The sequence below is a fragment of the Acinonyx jubatus genome, chromosome B1 (assembly GCF_027475565.1).
Source record: "Acinonyx jubatus isolate Ajub_Pintada_27869175 chromosome B1, VMU_Ajub_asm_v1.0, whole genome shotgun sequence".
Lineage (NCBI taxonomy): Eukaryota > Metazoa > Chordata > Mammalia > Carnivora > Felidae > Acinonyx > Acinonyx jubatus.
The window spans coordinates 190,350,379-190,370,759 of NC_069382.1; the positions used below are offsets into that span (position 1 = coordinate 190,350,379).

The 20,381-nt window shown below is 46.1% G+C and overlaps 1 protein-coding gene across 1 annotated transcript in view; it reads right to left on the bottom strand.

The window, feature by feature from the left end:
• Positions 1-19,631, bottom strand: part of C1QTNF7 (C1q and TNF related 7) — a 106,021-nt gene extending 86,390 nt beyond the window's left edge. Inside the window, exon 1 of the mRNA XM_015072975.3 lies at positions 19,210-19,631. Within this exon, the coding sequence (XP_014928461.1) occupies positions 19,210-19,237 (28 nt within the window). The 5' untranslated portion in view covers positions 19,238-19,631. The remainder of the gene's footprint in view (positions 1-19,209) is intronic.
• Between the last annotated feature and the right edge of the window lie 750 nt (positions 19,632-20,381).

A 20,381-nucleotide genomic window follows, 5' to 3' on the forward strand; every position in this document is an offset into this window, starting at 1 on the left:
TATATAAATACCTGTGTGAGTCTATGTAGATTTGCTCAGTGTCTCCTTCATGGCTAAGTAGTATTTAGTGGCTATATGGATGTACCCTAATTTCTTTAATGTTGTTTTATTCTTGGGTGTTTAGATTGTTTCCACATGGTGGGATTGTAAATCACCTGTAATAAACATCCTCATGAGTAAATCTCAGTATTTCCTTAGAATGAATTCTAAGACATAGAAGGATATGCTTATTTTAAGGAATTTGGTATACATTGCCAAATTACCCCCCAGTAAGGTTGTTTAAGTTAACTGTCCTTTAGCCAGAATTCAAGGCTACTCATTTTATTCTAGTGCCTAAGTAAGTGGGTGATAGCAGTTTATTGCTGACAGATTAGAGCATGTTGCAAGAAAATCACAAAGACAGCGGAAATGAGGAAATTATGAAGGATGAGGGTGTCTAACATGGGAAATCGCTGTCTTGGAAGACGGAACTGGTAGAGTCTTCAAATATTTGAGAGACCACCGCGTGGAAGGAAGGCTGGCCTTATTCTGAGCAGTTCCCAATGACAGAACTAGGATCAATTCAGAAAAATTCCAGAAAGAGAGTCTGATTCAATAGGAAGAAGATTTTCTATCATTTAATGCTAGAATGTGCAAGAGGCTGTTGTAGTATCTTGGAAAGCTGTCTCAGGCATAATTCCATTTTGGGCCTCTGCCCTTTCTAGAAAAAAAAAAATCCGACTTCACAATGAAACTTTTGTTTTTGTTTTTGGACAACCATCGTGTCCTCTGGGCTACATTCTTGTGGGTCTTAGATATACACTGAGTTGGTAGGAATTGACCAGAGATCTGATAGGCTAACTTGAAGTGTAAATGTTACGTCTCGTATGTAAGTGTGTGAATGGAGTTTTAGATACGGTCTCAGGCTTTGTGTTGGTAAATTCGCCTACTTGCTGAAATTTATTGGTGACTGCAAATCAATACTCAACGATGCTTTCATGGTCATTTGCAGATATGCACAGAGCAGCAAAGATTTGAGTGCCTTGGTGGGCGTGTTTCCAGCTGGGGTCAAACAAGGCGATGTATTACCTTCCTCTTTTAGTCCCTCATGCTATAAACAAGTATCCTTTCAGCTGTCTGTTTAGTGCCACATTTTGGACACTTTTAGGTTTTTCTGTTTTGTTTTGTTTTGTTTTGTTTTGTTTTGTTTTGTTTTTTGGTGGTGATTTTGCTGTTCAAATGGGCCCCAAACATAAAAGTTCCTTCTCACGTTCCTAAGCACAAGAGGGCTGTGACATGCCTTATGGAGAAAGTAAGATAAGCTTCATTCAGTCATGAGTTACGGTGCTGCTGGCCATGGGTTCAACATTAATGAACCAACAATACGCATTAAATAAAGTGCCTTTAAACAGAAACACATGTAAAACAAAGTTGTATATTGATCTACTGGTGAAAACACTGTGACTAGAAGCTGGCAAGACCCTACCCCTGTGTTTTCCCCAGGAGCAGGGGTTCAGGACTTGCTAATTCAGTCTTTGGAATGACTTTGCATAAAACATAACTACTGCAAATTGCAATAATTGACTGTATGTGTTTTATTTTGACTTTTTTTAAAAAAGTTTATATTTATTTTGAGAGACACAGAGACAGCGTGAATGAGAGAGAGGGAGAGAGAGAGAATCCCAAGCAGGCTCTGCACTGACCATGAAGAGCCCAATGTGGGGCTTGAACCCACAAACCATAAGGTCATGACCTGAACTGAAACCAAGAGTTGGATGCTTAAGTGACTGAGCCATCCAGGCACCCCTCGACTGTATGTGTTTTAAAAGACTGATGGATTATTTTCTTAAGTGTTTCTTTATTTATTTTGGGGGGGGGGCAAGAGGCAGAGAGAGAGGGACAGAGGATCCTAAGCAGGCTCTGGGCTGACAGCAGCGAGAGCCCAACGCAGGGCTTGGACTCATGAACTGGGAGATCATGACCTGAGCCTAAGTAAGACGCTCAACCGACTAAGCCACCCAGGCTCCCCAATCTGCTGTTTTGTCTGGGGTTTAATTGATGATGTGAATCAGCTGCTATTATTTCAAAATCAGAAAGTAAATCGAGTGGTCCCCACGGCTGCCTTCTTTGGGTGGGGCAGTAGATTCTAGTTTCTCAGGTATTCACAGGGTTGCAACATTCATTCGATCTGCCTGGCCCCACAGGTATTTATTTAGGACCCGGCTCACTGCTGTGTTAGCTCCTTCCTTCTGCTATGATGCCGTCACTTACATTCCTTAATCTCATCCTCATGTGTTTATTGCTATTCTGCAGCTGAATGAATTTGCCCAAGGTCTTCTGGCAAAGCGGACTTAGATATTCAATCCTAGCTTTCCAGCCCCTTTCCCCACTCAGTCTTCCTGAATTTTTACAACCTGTAAACAGCACGGACCCATCACCTGCCCCAAAGTGAGGCCTCGCCTGGATATTCCTAATGCATCAGTCTCTGGACGTTGCTCCGACAAAAGCAAGAATCTAGCGGTGTCATGCCTGCATATGTGAGCTGGGGTGGAGTGAGGAAGCAGTGTCTCTCTGGGACACGGTCCTCTAAGTATTAACAAAGTTCAAGTGAGCTCTTCGCATTCTGATGTTTTTGCTTTGGGGCCCGTACTTTAAATTTGGGTCCTTGAGCGTTGGGAAAAATTCTTTAGGAGACAACAACATTTTTCCCACCCAAATTCTTTAGGAGACAAGCTTATCTTGTCTTCCTGCTTTCTAAGGTCAACATGAGTGTATGGGGCCTCCTCCATTAGCGGGTGGGGCTGGAAGAGTTCCTGGAATTCCTGCACTGTCAGGACGACATGGCCATATCAAAGGCCACAGGGTTGAGCCCATTCGACAGGAGTCCATAAGGATGTCTTCTTCCAGAATAGGACACGGCAGAACCCAAACGCCATGCAGAGCCTTGGCCTTGAGAGTGTCATGGAATCCTTCTGAGGAAAGTTCTCCCTCTGGCCTCTCCACTTTCCGTCCCTCTTCACACCAGGGCCAGGCTAATCCTAAAATTCTGCATCCCACATGCCCCCCTCACTCAAAAGCCTCCGATGGGTTCCCCAGTTCGTTGAGAACAAAGTCAGCATTAACTCTCCTGTATTGAGTTTTTCCTGGTTTGACCCCATCCAAATCTTATCCAACTTTTATCTCACTACTTTCCTTCCAGAACATTTTTTCTCTGATCTGTGTAGGGCTCCTTGGCCTTCCCCATGGATTCCATATGCAAGCCTTTTCTGCCGTTTTTCCACTGGACACGTGGGTCCCATCATTCCTTCAAGACCCTGTCCAGCCTCCTCTCCTTTGCAGTTTGGGACTTCTGAGCCTCATTTTCCCCAGTTGGAAGGTGGGTTTTGATGAGGGTTAAGTGCACACAACCAGCCTTCCACAAAACAGCTGTGGAGGAGGAGGGGCTCATGGTGCTTCTTCAAGGAGATCCACAAATACTGGGATGTACCTCGACTGAAGCTTTGGACACACAAAACATGAGCTTCTGATTTCCAAGGATTAGAATTGATACAGGACCTATAGATTCATTATATAATATGTGTGTGTATTCACTCTCTCTCTCTCTCCACACACACACACACACACACACACACATATATATATATATATATATAAAGTCACCATATATATATATATATATATACCCCATATACATCCACTATATATATATATATATATATATATATATATATGAATCTTAGAAGATGAATATATATATGAGTATATATATACACATATATATTCATCTTCTAAGATTCATACATTTGCTGGTTCAAACACATTTTGGACAAATAGTAGTTTCATTCTGGAGCTCATAACTCAGCTTCTTTTTCTTCTTGGTAAATGGGAATAATACTAACTGAGGGGGTGACCGGGAAGACTGAATGAGATCATGCTTGTCTAACAGTTAGGACATAGGGCACATATCAGACACACAGCGGGCACTCAGCCAATGCCCATCTTTCCTTTATTCTGATGACTTCTATAATCAGTTAGGGATATCAGAGACAGGAATGTTGTTCTCAATCATCACAAAATCCCTAAACTGGTTCGGTCTGAGACACAAACTCTATTTGAGGTGTTTTGTGTTTTATGGGTATATCACACGGCTTCTCCCAAATTTTTCTTAGACTCACTTTTGAAGAAAATCTGAAAATGAGAGCCGAAAGAAAAATGCCCAGCCAGTTCTCCCTTTTATGGGCATGTTGGCAGTTTTTCTGTCCAAACCAAACAGTCTGTTATGGTCTTACCCAACTTGATTCGCAAAGAATCCAAAACTTGTCCTGGAGTGAACTTGCTGGCCAGTTTCTCTTAAAATACGGTTATATTAAAACATTTTTTAAAAAGGCAACACAAAATGTCACTGGCTCTTTCATGCAGACACTGCATCAGCAGTTTCCAGGCTTTTTGATTGGAAGGGAAAGCAATGTCTTGCTCAGTCCTCCATCAGGGCGCAAGGGATAGCTAATAATAATATGTACAGATGCTGGCCCAAGTGGAAATCATCTCTTTGACACAGATCACGCGGCTATTTGGAGCTAATATTATATATGTTATTAGACTTCATTCTCCTCTAAGCTAATATTCCGGAAATCAAAGCAGCCCTCTGGACCACATACACCTGGACGTACTAAAGGGAAGTACTGCTTGCAAATAAACACTAGTCAGTTTTCAGGGGTAATCGAGGGATGCGGAGATTTAGTTTCCGCAAGCGAAGGCAGCCAAGTGAGCCGACATGTGTCGCATGCTCCGGCAGGCAGAGGCCAGCAAGCACTGCACGTCCAGGGAATTAGGCAGATGGCAGAGAGGAGCAGTGTTGAGTGTGGCCGTTTTTGTCTGAATGCCACCGCACCTGAGCTCAAGACACTGCATTTGCAGATCAGTGTCAGTTGTGGGCGATCCCCGTTCTGGCTGCTCCCCCACTACCTCCCTGGGCACCCACGTCAATGATGCCACTGACCTCGTGCCCGCCCCTCTCTTGCCCAGGCCCTCCGCAACCTATCGAGTAGGTGCTGCAGCCTCTGGTACATTTTTCACTCTTAAAAAATTCTTTTCTTTCAGAGGCCCCGGTGCCGGGACGTTACCTTTCAGGTCGTCGTTGCCATTATGTGGATTTCGATGGAAGCACGCAGCTAGCTCTCCAAGGATTGAACCTGTGTTTTATCCGGTGGTGCCACAGCAGGGCGAGAAGACCCAGGGGACTTGGGGAGTCCTACAGATCCAGGTTTGAAGCCTGGTTTTGCCACCCACCGACTCTGGGCAAACCACCGACCCTCTCTGGATCTCATTTCCTCACCTGAGGCATTTCCTCATCGGTAAAATGGCAGCACTCTATAGGGTTGTGAGGCTTCAGGGAGGCTGTGAGCCTCCCGTGACATGTTTGACCCACAGCGGAAAATGTAACAAGTGACAGTTAAAACAAAACAAGTCGTGAGGTGTAAAGCGGTGGGGCACACTTAGTCTGCGATGAACCTGAAATCCTCCAGATGAAATTGACCGGATCGGTGCACATATTTTTTCATCACGTTCCAAAATTTAAATTGCAAGCATACACGATATGGTAGGCTCATCTCTGGCTCAAGTATGTTCGGGTCTCCCATGTGCCGAAAAGGAAGTATTTTGCTTTTGCTGACTCCTCAAGCTCTGGTCCTCACCCTTCCCTTCTCTGTTCCAGCACGTCTGTTGAAGGACCGAGCCTCCCCTATAATAGGCTCTTCCTCCTTGCGTGCACAGCAGGCTTTCTGTTTCTGCAGTTCTCTCGAAAAGTCTCTCCAGAGTTTAGAAAGTTCCCAGTGTGCTGACACTGCACGGACAGCATATAGCCTTGTCAACTCTGCAGCTTCCCCGTCTGTTGGACACCGCTTCCTCTAACACAGCAGTTCTGAATCTTGGCTGCACATTAGAATCACCCTGGGGTGGGGGGGGGGGCTTTAAAAATTATTTACGTCTGGATCTCAGCCCCAGAGGTTCTTATGTCATGGTCTGGGGTCCAGCCCGGGCGCCGGGATCTTTCAAAGCTCCCTTGTCGATGATTAAGGTGCAGGTAAGGTTGAGAACCACAGCTAAGACTCTCCCTCTCCTTCATTTATATAATATTGCAAAGCTCTCTTTCCCCCCTGCTTGCCAGACACTTCCTCTGAGTCTCTTTCAGGGTCTCTTTCGAATCCTGTTTACAATGCAGTCTTTTGAGTAAGGCAATTTATAGCTGGAATTGTTGCTATAGTGTTGCTAAAGGAAACCTGCAATTCCTGGTTAGTCAGAAAGCTATCTCTGAAAGAGATAGGGAAGGAAGGAAGGAAGGAAAGAAAGAAAGGGGAAAGAAGGAAGGAAGGAAGGAAGGAAAGGGAGGGAGGGCAGGAGGAAAGGAGGGAGGGAAAGAGGGAGGGAGGAAGGAAGGAAGGGAAAATCTTATACTTTATGATCCAAACAACTTAATAACCCTGTATATCTAATGCTTTTTCTTCTATTGCATTTCAACAGAGATACCAGGAATATTAATCTTAGCTCTGATCGATTGAGTACCATATTATATCCTCACAGAAACCTTGATGAGAAAGATACTATTTTCCTCATTTTTTACAGCAGGGAAATGGCCACGGGAAGAGTTAGTTGCCCCAGAACACAAGCCTAGAAAATGATAGAGCTGCTATTTTAACTCAGATCAAATCCTCCATGGATTAAGAATCCTAAGTAATTGATGCCCAGTCTTGAAGAACTGCTTCAGACATCCTTCCTGAGGGGGATATTCAAATACCTGAAATCAGTCTTGTGCCTCCTGCCGGTTTGCCCTTCTGTACGGTGGGACCCCACAATCCTTCTCTGTGTTCTTTGTTTTTCACACTCCTCTTCCGGTCACCCAAGCCACTTGTCTTCAGCTTGGCAATGGCCCTGTTGACACGTGTGTCCAGAATCTAATAGAGCAGTGATAGTCTCAGACACTGATCCGTTTGGGAGAATGGCCAGGCCGCTAACAACACAGAAAGTTCATGGATGATGGTTCGTCTTCTTTCTTTCTTCTTTCTTTCTTTCTTTCTTTCTTTCTTTCTTTCTTTCTTTCTTATTTCTTTCTAATGTTTATTTATTTTTGACAGAGCGAGAGAGAGAGAGAGCATGAGTGGGGGAGGGGCAGAGAGAGAGAGAGACACAGAATCCAAAGCAGGCTCCAGGCTCTGAGCTGTCAGCACAGAGCCCGACGCGGGGCTCGAACTCACAAAATGTGAGATCAGGACCTGAGCCGAAGTCGGGCGCTCAACCGACTGAGCCACCCAGGCTCCCCTGATGGTCCGTTTTCTATGTTCCGCAGAACATGTTGGAAATGAAGGACTAGGTTTTCAGTGGGAGGGAGCGGCCTGAGGTGGAGACAGGGTCTCTCTGCGGATCTCAGAGGGAAGGTAACGGTGAGAGGAAAGAGCACAGGATCAGAAAGATGAGGAAAATGAGTGTTTTTCAGGGGAATGTTGGAAGGACTCAGAGAAACCTTTCTCTTTCTTCCTCCTCCTTTCTCCCCTCCCTGCTTTCTCTGATCCTTTTCTCCCCAAACCACCCAGGTGTCCTTTGAACCTGCACTTGGCAAGCTTTCTGATTCACCACAGATTGCACATTCCCTCCAGCAACACCATAGCCGCAATCTCAACTACCCATTGCCTTAAGGATAAGATTTTCATGTGTTACAGCACAAAAGAACATTTAAATAGGATGTGAGTGAGATTTTAACACAACACAGCTGTGGAGAGCCAGTCCTGAGAAGTGAGCTGACATGTGGGGAAAGACAGTTGTTCCAAGGCCCGACGGGCTCAGGGCAACGGAAAGGGAGGTGGCCCCGTTTCTGCAGTCCGCACCCTGAGCACACCAGAGAACGCACGAGTTGCTCGAAGTCTGGAAAGATTGGGTTTGGCTGCCAGGCAGTGAAATTTCACGCTCAATCACAGTCCAGATCGGTCCTTGTGGTTCACACATTTTGTCCCTCCTTCCTCTCATGGCTTTGATTTTCTATTTCCACGTAAACCGCTTCATTCGCCCTTCTCTTTGAGCGTGCCTCAAGTCCTGTGTGTGTGTGGGGGGGGGTACACTGACATTTATGGGGTTTCTGTTGTTTAGCAGGCACTGGGCTAGGCACCCTGGTTATGGAGGGCGCATACACAAACATGGAATGTAGGCTTGAAGGGGATGTGTGAAGAAGAGGGCGAGGAGAAAATGGGGTGAGAATGGGATTTTGGAGAAGGTGACGGCCGCAGCGAAAGAGAAGGCAAGAAAAGCAGAAAGAGAAGGCAAGAAGGCAGCGAAAGATGGCAAGAAAAGCAGAAGAAGGGAGAAATAGGCAGAGAACGGGGAAGGGGAAGGAGGTTGGGAAAGGGAGAAAAGAGAGACAGTGTGGTCTGAAAGAAGTGTGCGATGGAAAGGGAGCTGGCCGGGTGAGGCAGGCAGGCGGGTGGGGGTCAGAGGGTGTGGGCTGGCAATGAACAAAATGGCAGAAGAGGTGCAGTGTCCATGGAAAGGGTTTGGGGTGTTAGGGCCTTAATGATGTCTGCCGCCATTCGTATGTTGAAGCCCTAACCTTCAATGTGACTGTACCTGGAGACAAGACCTTTAGGGAGGTAATTAAGGTAAAGAAGGTTATGGAGGTGGGCGCCTAATCCAATAGGACTGGTGTCCTTATAAGAGGGGGAGACAGATCTCTCTCTCTCTGTCATGTGAGGACGCAGCAAGAAAGCTGGTGTCTGTGAGGCAGAAAGAGGGTTTTTGCTAGAAACCAGCCCTGCTGGGACCTGGCTCTTGGACTTCCAGCCTCCAGAACTATGAGAAGAGAGATTTCTGTTGTCCAAGTCCCCAGCCTGTGGCATCATTCTGTTACAGTGGCCCAAGTGCACGAATACAAGGGGTAGGAGATTGGCGGTTACCACAAGAGTCCAGGAGAATTAGCATTCACCTCAACCTGCCCACTTCTGGGGTGACCTGTGTTTTACACTTCCTCCTCTGATCCAAAAGACATAAGGGTCCAAGCTTTGTTGGCCAGGGGATTATATGCTCATGTACGGAGGTGTCACCGCTAACCGATGGGGAGGCTTTGGTCTCATTTGTAAGAAATGGTAAGCAGTATCAGCCTTATTAGGGATGCGGAAAGGATTCCAGAAAGCCCTACCACACGAGCACCTTCTGGGCAGCAGGTGCCCTCGTTTAAGTATTGCCGTTAGTGTTGTGCATGTCTGTGTACATGTTTATTTAGGAAATTTCTTGGAAGAGTGAAGGCTCTTGAAACTTCCCACACAACAAGAAAATGGGAACTTCGTTTCTGTCTCTAGATTATAGTGAGTTGCACCATATGAAATTGCCATTTCTAAGGGTCAAAAACCTAGCAGGTGTGTGTTTGTTTGTTTTTTAAATGTTTATTTTTGAGAGAAAGAGAGTGAGAGAGAGAGTGTGATCAGGGGAGGGCAGAGAGAAAGGCAGACACAGAATCCGAGGCAGGTTCCAGGCTCTGAGCTGTCAGCACAGAGCCCGACGCGGGGCTCGAACTCATGAACCGTGAGATCACGGTCTGAGCTGAAGTCTGATGCTTAACCGACCGAGCCACCCAGGCGCCCCCGGCAAGTGTTTCTCAAAAAGGAACATCTCACATATAAATCCAAATGTATGGATTTTCTTGAAAAATCTGAAGATCTGACACCGTGAGGCCACATTGGCCCACGGACACAGCCCACTAGAGTGGGGGGTGTCTGCCCACTTCAGGGGGAGCATGATGTCCTAGGTCGCCAGGGTCTCTGCCACACGCTTATTCATTCATGCACACTTCCCGTGAGGCCCAATAGGTAGCTGTAGCCCTTGGCTTAATGTATTGATTCGAGCTCTGCTAAGGTATTGCTGAGAACACTGAGAAGCAGGTGTAGTTTCTTTTGGAGGCAAAAGTGTTAGAGCCACAATGTAGAACCAGGTGAGCCAATGGTGAGCACAAACCATCACAAGCCACACACCCGGGGACTCGACTGGTCACATCAAGCCCAAGAGAGCCAATCTGGATTTTATTTGTCACTCTGTTTTGACAGCGTCATGGCAACGCTTTCGTCTGAGCTGAAGTCCTTTCCCTTGACACCTTTCATTCACATACAAGTCTATTTACTGAGTTGGGGGTGTGCATTAGTTTCTCTTGCTTGCACTTTTGTTTTAATTCCCTATTAGTTGTCAGTTTGTCCGATGAGAAGAAGTTCCAGAAGACAAGGAGGACGAGGGAAAGATTGACTGGCTGGCCAGAAATACCAGGCGCCTAACGGTAACAAAAATTTGCATTGCCTTCTAGCATGCGTACCTTTTCTAACATCTCACTAGAATATTTCCAGTGAGTCCAGTGGGATAGGAATATATTATTCCCATCTTCCACGATGAACAAACAGAGGCTCAGAATTTAAATCACTTGTGCAACCAGGAAGGGTTAGGGCTAAAAATGGCACACAGAGATCATAGTTCCTGATTCTTCATTTTTTTTCTAGTTAACCGTGAAGAGAAGCAAGACCATAACACGGGTCAAAATAGCCCTTGCGACAAGTAAGTGTAACAACTAATCTGAGCGTTTTAGATGGTCTTTTTATGAGATGGGTTCACTAGCAAAGCTGATGCAAAATTTAGCATTGAGGAAAACAGAGTGTTTAAATCAGAGAGCGTAAATTAGTCTCCCTGCAACTGGGGCCGTCAGGCAATATGCAGAGTAGTAGTTGGACCAACTCTAGAAAGCCCCTGATTCTCCCTTAGAATTCACTGATTTCATTCTACAGTCTTTCCTGCTAACCCTAGAGTGAGTTCAGATCCTTTCTCAGTTTAGGACTGCAAGTAGTCACCTTCCATCCCAAGAAGTTGACATGGAGTCAGCCCAAGACGTGAAACTTATCTGGAATCTGGTGTTCAGGTCTGGAGGTCTGTTTCAAGAGGGTCACGGGTATCCTCTGTGAACCCCATGGGGAAAGCCCTCCCTGTAAGTGCAGGGAGACCCGGGAGAGGGTGGGAAGGCACAGAGGGACACCTCCGAGTATTTAAAATGCTAGAGAAAGAGCTGGACGTTTCCTTGCTACTGCTAAAAGGCAGAACAAGGACTAATGGAGAGACATTAATAAGGGCCAGATTCTAGGCAGAATAAAGAAGAACTTCCTGCTGACCAACGGTGTTTTGCTGGAAGGGGCAGCCTTATTAAGTGTGAGCTTTTTGTTACCGGTGGCATTGAAGCTGGAGGTGAGATCTGTATTGTGGATACATTCTCAAAGTCTGAATATCATTCTGTCTCAGCCTCAGGGACAAACAGGGGCACGAGCAACAGTTGGTGTGATATTTTAAGGGCCTGGCACATAAAACCATCATCAAGAAATGAAAGTTTTTGTTAAGTTTCCAGATTATATTGGAATCATATAAAAGTGCCACTTTGGTAGGTATGGAAGGGTTGAAGGCCAGCAATTTTATAGGATTCAGGGTAATTCACACAAAGGCAAGGGAATGGACTAGATTCTTTATTTATTTGTGAGACAGAGACAGACAGAGTGTGAGTGGGGGAGGGGCAGAAAGCGAGGGAGACACAGAATCTGAAGCAGGCTCCAGGCTCTGAGCTGTCAGCACAGAGCTCTACACGGGGCTTGAACTCACAGACCTCGAGACCATGACCTGAGCCAAAGTCAGATGCTCAACCGACTGAGCCATCCAGGTGCCCCTGGACTAGATTCTTTAGACCTATATGACACATAGAGAAAAGGGGTGCCCGATAAACTGTGGACTTCACTGTGCAGGCATTGGGTTGTTCTGGGTTCAACGGAGGCTCCCCGAAATTCCATGTTGAAGTACCTCAGAATGTGACTGTATTCGGAGGTAAGGCCATGAAGGCTGTGATAAGGGTAAAAGGAGGCCCGGGAAGGGGGTCCTAATCTAATTCGACTGGTATCCTCCTAAGAGGAGCAAATTTAGGCACACAAAGAGATACCAGGACCGCACAAAGACCAGGTGAGGACACAGGGAGAAAGCAGCCCTCTGCAAGTCAAGCAGAGAGGTCTCAGAAAAAACCAAACCTACTGATACCTTGATCTCAGACTTCCAGCCTCTGTGAGACAAAAATTCCTGCTGTTTAAACCACCAGTCCGTAGTATTTGGTAAACCTGGGTATATGGGGGGCAGGTGGGATGAATGTGCACAAGGAGGGTGGTCCAAAGACAAATTTTCAAAGACTCTCCAAGACCATCCTGACGGATATGGTCTCTGTTGTGAAGGAAAAGAGGAGATGCTAATGATCCGAGAAATTGATAGAAATTCACCTGACATAAAAGGGTGGTAGTAAGTTCAAGGGATCCCTTGACAAAGATTCCAGTGATGTCCAATTAGATTTTAGAGTGAAATGGGATAAAAATCACTTCATCAAGGGTCTTTTCTAAAAAAAAAAAATTAATGGTGCAAAAAAAAAAAAAAAACTGAAAAAAATTATTTACCACCTTCAGAGGATGAGCTGCTTTGAGGATGTTAGCGATTGGCAAGGCCACCAACTGGTGTCTTACTGATGGCTCTCAAATATCATTAGGTTACATCTGTAGGATGTGTCCTGAGGCTGCATAAACTATGGCTATTGGCAGATGAAAAGTCTGTTAAACTGCAAATATTTAATGCTATTTTATAATTAGCCTTTCATTAATTAGGACTAATTCCCTCTCCTTGACTTGGAGGTAGAGACGGACGAGCATGGGTTTAACCCCTCTTCTGCCTCTGTGGTCTTGGACGAGCCACCTTACCCTGGTCTCGTCTTTCCGACAGGAGTACGTCTGACTCCACACTGCCTACAGGTGTATGACGAGCTGGGGCAGTAAATCGTTCTATGGGATTATTACTATAGTGAGCGGAGTCATACTATGTTCATGGTGAAAAAATAATCTTCATTTAAAACAAATTTTAGTGAGAAAAGGCACCTGTCCAGAGCAGGCCTCTAGAGTGCCAGACAGAAAATAGGAATCCTTTCCAGGAGTCCATGTGGCTGTGTGGACAAGGTATGGGTTTTGGAGATGGGCACAAATTGAGTTTAAATACCTGCTCTACCTCCGTGTTCTTGTGGGATCTTAGGTAAGCTGCTCACTTCTCCTCATCTGAAAAATGGGGATATGGACACAGTATATGTAAAGCATTGGCGCATGGTAGGTGCTTCACAAAAAGGCTCTCTTAAGCGGATCATAATAATACCTCCTCTGGTGACAAACTTTGAAGGAACCACTTCGTCAGTTACTGGGGCGTGCATTTCATTGATGATTGTTAAACACCTATAGGGTGAGTGACAAAATAACTTTATTTGTGTTCTCCACCCCCAGCTTACTCCAAGAATGTGGCCTGGTCCTTTGTGTGTCCTTGTTTCAAGATTGTGCAGAGCAGGAGGCGGAAATTTCTTGGCAACGATGCCTGCTCCTTTATTTTCTGAAAGTCCAAATCCAAGAGAATATGCTGGGAGAGCGGGAGTTGGGGCACCTTTGAGACGGGATCCTCACCCTGACCTGGAGACTGGGAGCCTGGGGATGGGTACATCTGTGAGAAGCAGAAACGCTTGCTCTGGGTGGCCCAGGATTGCTCAGAATCCAGGTCCCTGGACTGGATGGTGATCCCCAGTTGGAAAGCAGAATCCACAGACATCTAAGAGACAGGCAGTTTATAAGAGTGGGCATGACTGCTGTGAAGGAAGCCCACCCTGGTATTGGAGGTTGTGGGGACAGGAGCCAGATAACTTCAGAAACTGAAGTTCCTGCTGGCATGGACTCGGGATCAGGTTCAAGTTGAAAATAAGAAAACAAGTTGAAAATAAGTTGAAATAATAAGTTGAAATAATAAGTTGAAAATAAGAAAATAAGAAAATAAGGAAATGTGACACTTGGAGACATGCATTTGTAAACTGAGTCAGACCTGCCATGGCTGTAAGGCAACAGATAGTCAAAGATGAATTAATTCCTATTGTCTGGAAGCTGACCACCTCTTTGGGAGCTGGAGGAGGTCACACGACACCTACAGGAGTAACTACTATTTGGAGCCCCGCAAGGTCCTGACGTCGTATGAAATGCAGGACTCTGAGGTCACCGGAGGTAGGCAGCTGAATGTTGCAGAAGGCACACGGCCAGGATGATGGATAAATGTTTCTCCCAAAGGGATACGTTGAAATACACCCTCCCCCAATCACTGCGTGCCAACACCACTACTCTGTAATTGCCACAGCTGTGAACTCACCAAACTTTTGCACACCCTCAAGTTCTCTTGGAAATGTGCCTGCTTGATATGAAAGAGCAGTCCGGAAAGGTGATTGAATAGGGAACTATACAGTTAGTGGTTTTCATAAAAGTGCTTGGCAGGCTACCTCCATCGAGTTTGAGGTATCAGAAAGCCCTCGGAGGTCAATCAGCTCCTCCTGTCCCTTCCATCCTCCACTCCCTCACATTTTACAGGCTTGAATCTGGGTTTAAGAAGTCCTTGAGGCTGCTATTCAGAAAGTCCACTAGGATGGTCAAGGCCGTGGTGTAAACAGTTTAAGGGGACTGGGCCCAAGGAGCACCTCCACCCTTTAACTGCCGTGTGACCTCCCTGCTGCTCTTATCTCTTGTCTGGACAAATATCCGCTTCCTAACTGGAGATTTAGTCTCTGCCCCTTCTGGACCCTGATTAATCGTCTTAAATCATCATCCGAATGAACTGCCAGGGAGTTACTTTCTTGTTTACAAACTTCTAATGATTATTCCCTTAAAAAAATCTAAACTTTGTGGTTTGGCGTCCGAGGCTTTCTATGATCTCGTTCCAACAAAGTCTTGCCCTTTCTTTTCTTTTCTTTTTTTCTTTTTTTGAGCTCATCTCCCCCAGCTCTCTATTCATACACTTTATTCTGCTAGGGTGGCTTTCCTGCTACTCCCCATGCTTTCCTCTTTCATGCTTTTACTAATATTCTTGCTGCCTGGAATACCCCTCCTATCAATCCCTCTGCATCCTTCAAGGCCAAATTGCATAGTAGCTCCTCTGAGGAGTCTTCGCTGGGTGAGGGATACAGAGCCCTCGATGGGGCTGAGTTTGAGAGTGTATTCTGCCCCTTACTTCCTAGGACATCTCAGGCAGGCTACCGAATTTCTCTATGGCTCTGTTTTCTCATCTGTGAGATGCACAAGCCCACACCCACCGTGAAGCCTTATGAAGGGCACATGGGCCGGTCATACTGTGGAGTACTAGGCCTAGTCACTTGTACATGGTAAACATCAAAGAATGTTACACATTACTTTGATTATTCCAGGGAGCTGAAGGCTCCTTTGCTGTGAGCTCCCACTCCCTTTGAGCTCCCATAGTCCTTCTTGTAAATCTAGTTTTGCGTTTACAAAATTTTTTATGTTTATTTATTTTCGAGAGAGAGAGAGAGACAGAGGTGAATGGGAGAGGGGCAGAGAGAGACACACACACAGAATCTGAAGCTGGCTCCAGGCTTTGAGCTGGCAGCAGAGAGCCCGACTCGGGACTCAAACTCACAAACTGTGAGATCATGACCGGAGCCGAAGTCAGCTGCTTAACTGACTGAGCCACCCAGGCGCCCCATACTTTTGCATTTTAGATATTGGAACCCACGTGTTATTGTCCCCATGAGATCGGTAACTCCTTGAAGGTGGGATCATGTTTTGGTTAGCTTGTGTCCTGTGCATTGCCCCCTGTGAGGTACACCCTCAAACCACAGGCAAAAGCTGACCTTTTAGGTGTAACATTTGGGTATGACAACAATTTTCTTGGATGTCCCTTTTCTCTTCCCTCTAAAAGGTGACCATATTAAAAAAAAAAAAGTCGATTTCTTTAGATATGAGAATCCCAGTTGTGGGGCTTTTGTTTCACACAAACATGGAAGACAGTGTGTGAAGAGGCCGGTAGAGTAACCTCGGGAAATGCATGCTGTTGAAGGCCCGGTGGCCTCAACCAACTGGATCAACTCAGCCTCGCCATTTTCCATCAGGCATTCCGTATTCCATGTTTTGTGCAATACGCCTTGCGGGGTGGGGGTGGGGGACATGGTTTTAAGTTCTAATGAAAACATTAGATTCTTTTTTTTTAACTTGATTTTTTTACTTTTTATTTTTGTTAATATGAAATTTATCGTCAAATTGGTTTCCATACAACACCCAGTGCTCATCCCAACAGGTGCCCTCCCCCATGCCCATCACCCACTTTCCCCTCCCTCCCACCCCCTATCAACCCTCAGTTTATTCTCAGTCCTTAAGAGTCTCTTATGGAAAACATTAGATTCTAATGACCCGCTCAAGGAAAGACAGAGGGGGCAGTAGGAAACTGAAATGTATGTGAAGTCCTGCAGTAAAGAAACCAGGTCTTAACAGCTAACAAGAGTAGCTAACATTCACTGAGCTCCTATATGAGGAGAATTCCTTTGAATTCTTTAACTTAATCTTCCAAATGCCTTAGCCCCTTTGAGAATGGATGTAATTATGATCCTCACTTAACAGATGAAGAAACTGATGCTCGAATGGTCCAAGTTCTCACGGCAGTTAAGAGTTAGGGCTGGGATTTGAATCAGACCTTTGTCACCCCAGCACCCGAGTTCTGGTCCACTGTGGTGCACGGCTTTCCACATCCTTGGATTTGCCTGACCACGAAATGCTTTTGGTTATCCTCTTATGAACAGCCCATGAAAGTGTCGTTCCTTGGGATGAACTTTGGGAAACAGAGCCTCGCCTTCCCAAGCTACTTGGTTCACGGGAGGAGCCACGAACTTTCCACTTCTGCACCTTTGCTCACTGACCTCTGCCTGCATGCTTGCCCCCCTTGTCTCCTGATCTTTTACTCCTCCTCCAAGGTCTAGTTCAAATGCAACTCTGTGAGGAGGTTTCTTTGATGGTCAGCGGGTTGATGTGCAAAGCCCTTCTGTGTTCTCCAAGTGTGGTCTGTCTGTCTAGGGCCATGTTCAAAGAGCCTTGGTAAAGTTTCTGGCACAGAGTGGACACTCAGAGCTTAGTGAATCATGATCTTCCCAGCTACTCTGGGGGGTTGATTCCTCAGCCTGGGGCTCTTCAGACATGGGGGTGTGATTGTAGCTGCCAACCTGGGCTGAGTCTGGTTCCAAACCTTCCCAGGTTCGGACAGCATGGTTCTTGAGCTGCTTGGGAGTTCACTAGTTAACAGCGTCCTCCCTCTGTGCCTCGCAGATGTTGCCTCTCCCCAGCGTCTCCGAGGTGAAGAGCACGATTAGGTCACCTCGGCCTCTCATCAGTGTCCTTCTGGGGACAACCCTGACCTGTCCTTTCCAGGGTGTTGTCCAGGTTTCATTACAAAGCCCCCCAGTGGCTGTGCCTCAGATGAGTCAGCTGGCCTGGGGCTTCATTAGCAACGCTAATTGCCTTTTTGTTTTTGTCTTCTTTGGGCCTTCTCAGGCCCAGAGGTGGGGCCTGGCGGGCCTGGCTTCCAGAAATGCCGCCAGCCTCCACGAGAGCCCATGATAGGAAGTCCGCGCCCCACTCCCCAGCAGCCACGTCATGCCACACTGCGCATTTCTGGGCCGCACCCTTCCCCAGGGTGCACTCAGGCGCCATGCAACTGCTGGCCATCCCAGCTCCCCGGCTGCCTGTGATGAGGTCATGGGGTGGGGTCCTGGAGACCCCCCCCTCCAAATAGGGTGGGGGCTTCCCCAACTGGCCTGGGACTGGTGGAGAGGAGGAGATGGTAATAATCTTGTTTGTCCAACCCGCTGCTCCCTCTCTTGAGATTGCATGGCCGGTGTGGACAGAAATGGAAGGAGGAAGAGAGAGCCGGGAAGACACGGGGAGAAGGACAGCAGGGTGGCAGGCACGGATCCCTCCCTCCACTAACAGCTGGGGATGGAGAAAGGAGCTGGCAGTTTCCCTTGACCACCTTGCAATGATCTAGCTGCCGTCTCTCTGCTCACAACGTCTTTCTTTTGATCTTAACCTCTTTCTTTTCACTGAGACCACAAAAGGTAGGGGAGGCCACCATAATCCACTTTACATAATCAGAATTTGACACAGAAGTAAAAAAAAAAATATCCCAGAAACAGGGCAGCAGCTGGTCTGGCAAAGCAGGTAGAACCCTTCCCAACCCAAGCACGCTTCCCCGGGGCAGAGCCTCGCCTTCTCACCCAGGCCTGAGGGGATGTCCGTCCTGCTTCTGTACCAGTGGGTTGTGTAGACCGCGCTTGCCTAGAGGCCCCAGACCCCTCCAGCTCGGTCCAACCCACGGGGCTCTGTAACCTCCGCCTGTGAGTACATATGTGTGTGTGGAGGAACGAACGCACAGCTCTGTTCAAATCGCAGCCTGCTGGAAGAATTTGGACTTAGATCTCTGTGGATAGCTAGTTCTTTGCACCTGGAATTCTGCCTCAGAAAGATGGGAAATCTGATAACAGAGACTTTCCCAGGGAAATAGGAATAACACACCACACATTTTTGCACCTTTCTAACTCAAACCACAGCATACTTCCCGTAGGACCAATGCAATAGAAAACCGAGGAATATCTGAGTCTCTCTGCTCCCTACCTGTATCTGAGGCACAGTCGAGAAGGCACAGCCACCCTACCCAGACACCAGCATTGTCAGTCAACGACAACCGGAATGCACAAACTTGGAATTGGACTTTTTTTCTCCCAGGACATAATAGCTGTAACATCCTCTCGCGTCGTTACAAAGGAAAAGCCAAGTGATTTATTTAACTTTTAAAACCATATTCTGCAAAACAAGTTTATAAGAAGTCATAGTAACCACACTTAAGAGAATTTTTGGAAAGATATTAAAATCTTCCCTGGGAATGGTTTCTGAGTTAATAGAAAGATCACAGCTCCGGAAGTTGACTTACATACAACCGGACAAAAAAACACGGATCCTCTGACCTGGGCAATAAATGAGCCCATCACCCCACTAGTGAATGTGGGGTGCATCAGGCTGGAAATTCGGAGGACCTGCGCACATTTTCTGAGAGAAATGACATTTTTTCAAATAGTCAAAGCTATTTCACAGAGGTTTGGGTCAAGCGGAATAGAAGGCAGGAGAAGGCATGATCGCTGAGGTTTTCCAACCTCTTGATTTATCATTTGTTGACGTACTTTCTACAAGTTCCCCCCTTCTTTACAAGTAGCTGTCTTAAGTTCTTCCAGTATATATTTTTGACGAAGGCCAAACAGTAGGGAAAAAGAGAAAAAGTGCAATGAAAATAGGAGCTTACCTTTTCTAGGCGTTGCCGCTATCAACATTTCCCCCAAGACATGAGGCTTTCTTGCTTTGGTTGTCCCATGAATTTAGAAACCATTAAAAAATTGAAAGCAGGAATATGTGTATATTATTCGAAGCCGCTTCGAAACAATACAAAAAGTAACTCGGTGAAAAATAAAGTGCTCTTCTGAGCACGAGAATGTGTTTGAAGCTTGGAGCTCATGCTGTTGCATGAAGTTTTGCAACTGTCTTTCTCAGTTTAAACAACCTCCTGCTCCTCCCCGCCACTTGCCAACGTCTATAATTTAAAGCAACTGCGATCCTTCCCATAATACTCACATTTCAAAGAGCTTAATATATACGCTCGTTAGGCAGGAGTGGGAGTGGGTGAATTTCTTCCGCAAACTCCAGACTGAGGCAAGCGAGAGGCAAAGGTTTCAGGTATCTGAGCAATTGTTTCTCTCTTTTATCCGTAGCTCTTCTCGCTGTGGCGCTTGAAGCTGCTTTGCCTTTTCAAGCGGTGCCTTGAGACCAAATGGCATCGCTTCACTGGATGCATAAAAGCACATAAGGAAGTTTCTGTCTCAACTTAGAGAACGGTTACTCCTGGTGAAATTAGGCTTAGACGTCACGTTTGCTAACACAATTATTTCCACGCAATTCTTCCCTAATTTGTCTGCTTGAAAATGTAAAATTAGCGTATGTGATGTTTTCATAAAAGGGAGAACATACCTAAAATGACGTCATTCGCATCGGGCTTATGTTAACCTGCATCCTGAATGTGAATCATAAACTCCAGGAGGGATATTTACTTTGCAGAGTGTGTCCATGCAGCAGGATATAAGTCTTGTGACATACAGTGTTACTGATTTTACTAGTGCCACCACCCTTCCCCACCTGCCATGAAACACCCATGCGCCCGTGCGCGCGCGTGCGCACACACACACACACACACACACCCTGAGCATTTGTGATTTCAAATTATACCCAACTTAAAGTGTGGCCAGCTGAAAATGATGATTTAAAAAATATTTATAGTATATCTTAAAGCAGGTCTCGCTCAGTTCCCGAGAGATAATAAGTCCTCAATAAATACATGCTGCATGAATAAAGTATCATTTGGATTCAGATCATTCGACAGTTTTGACAATTTGGGTTTGCACTGGGGAGGGATATGTCAAAGCT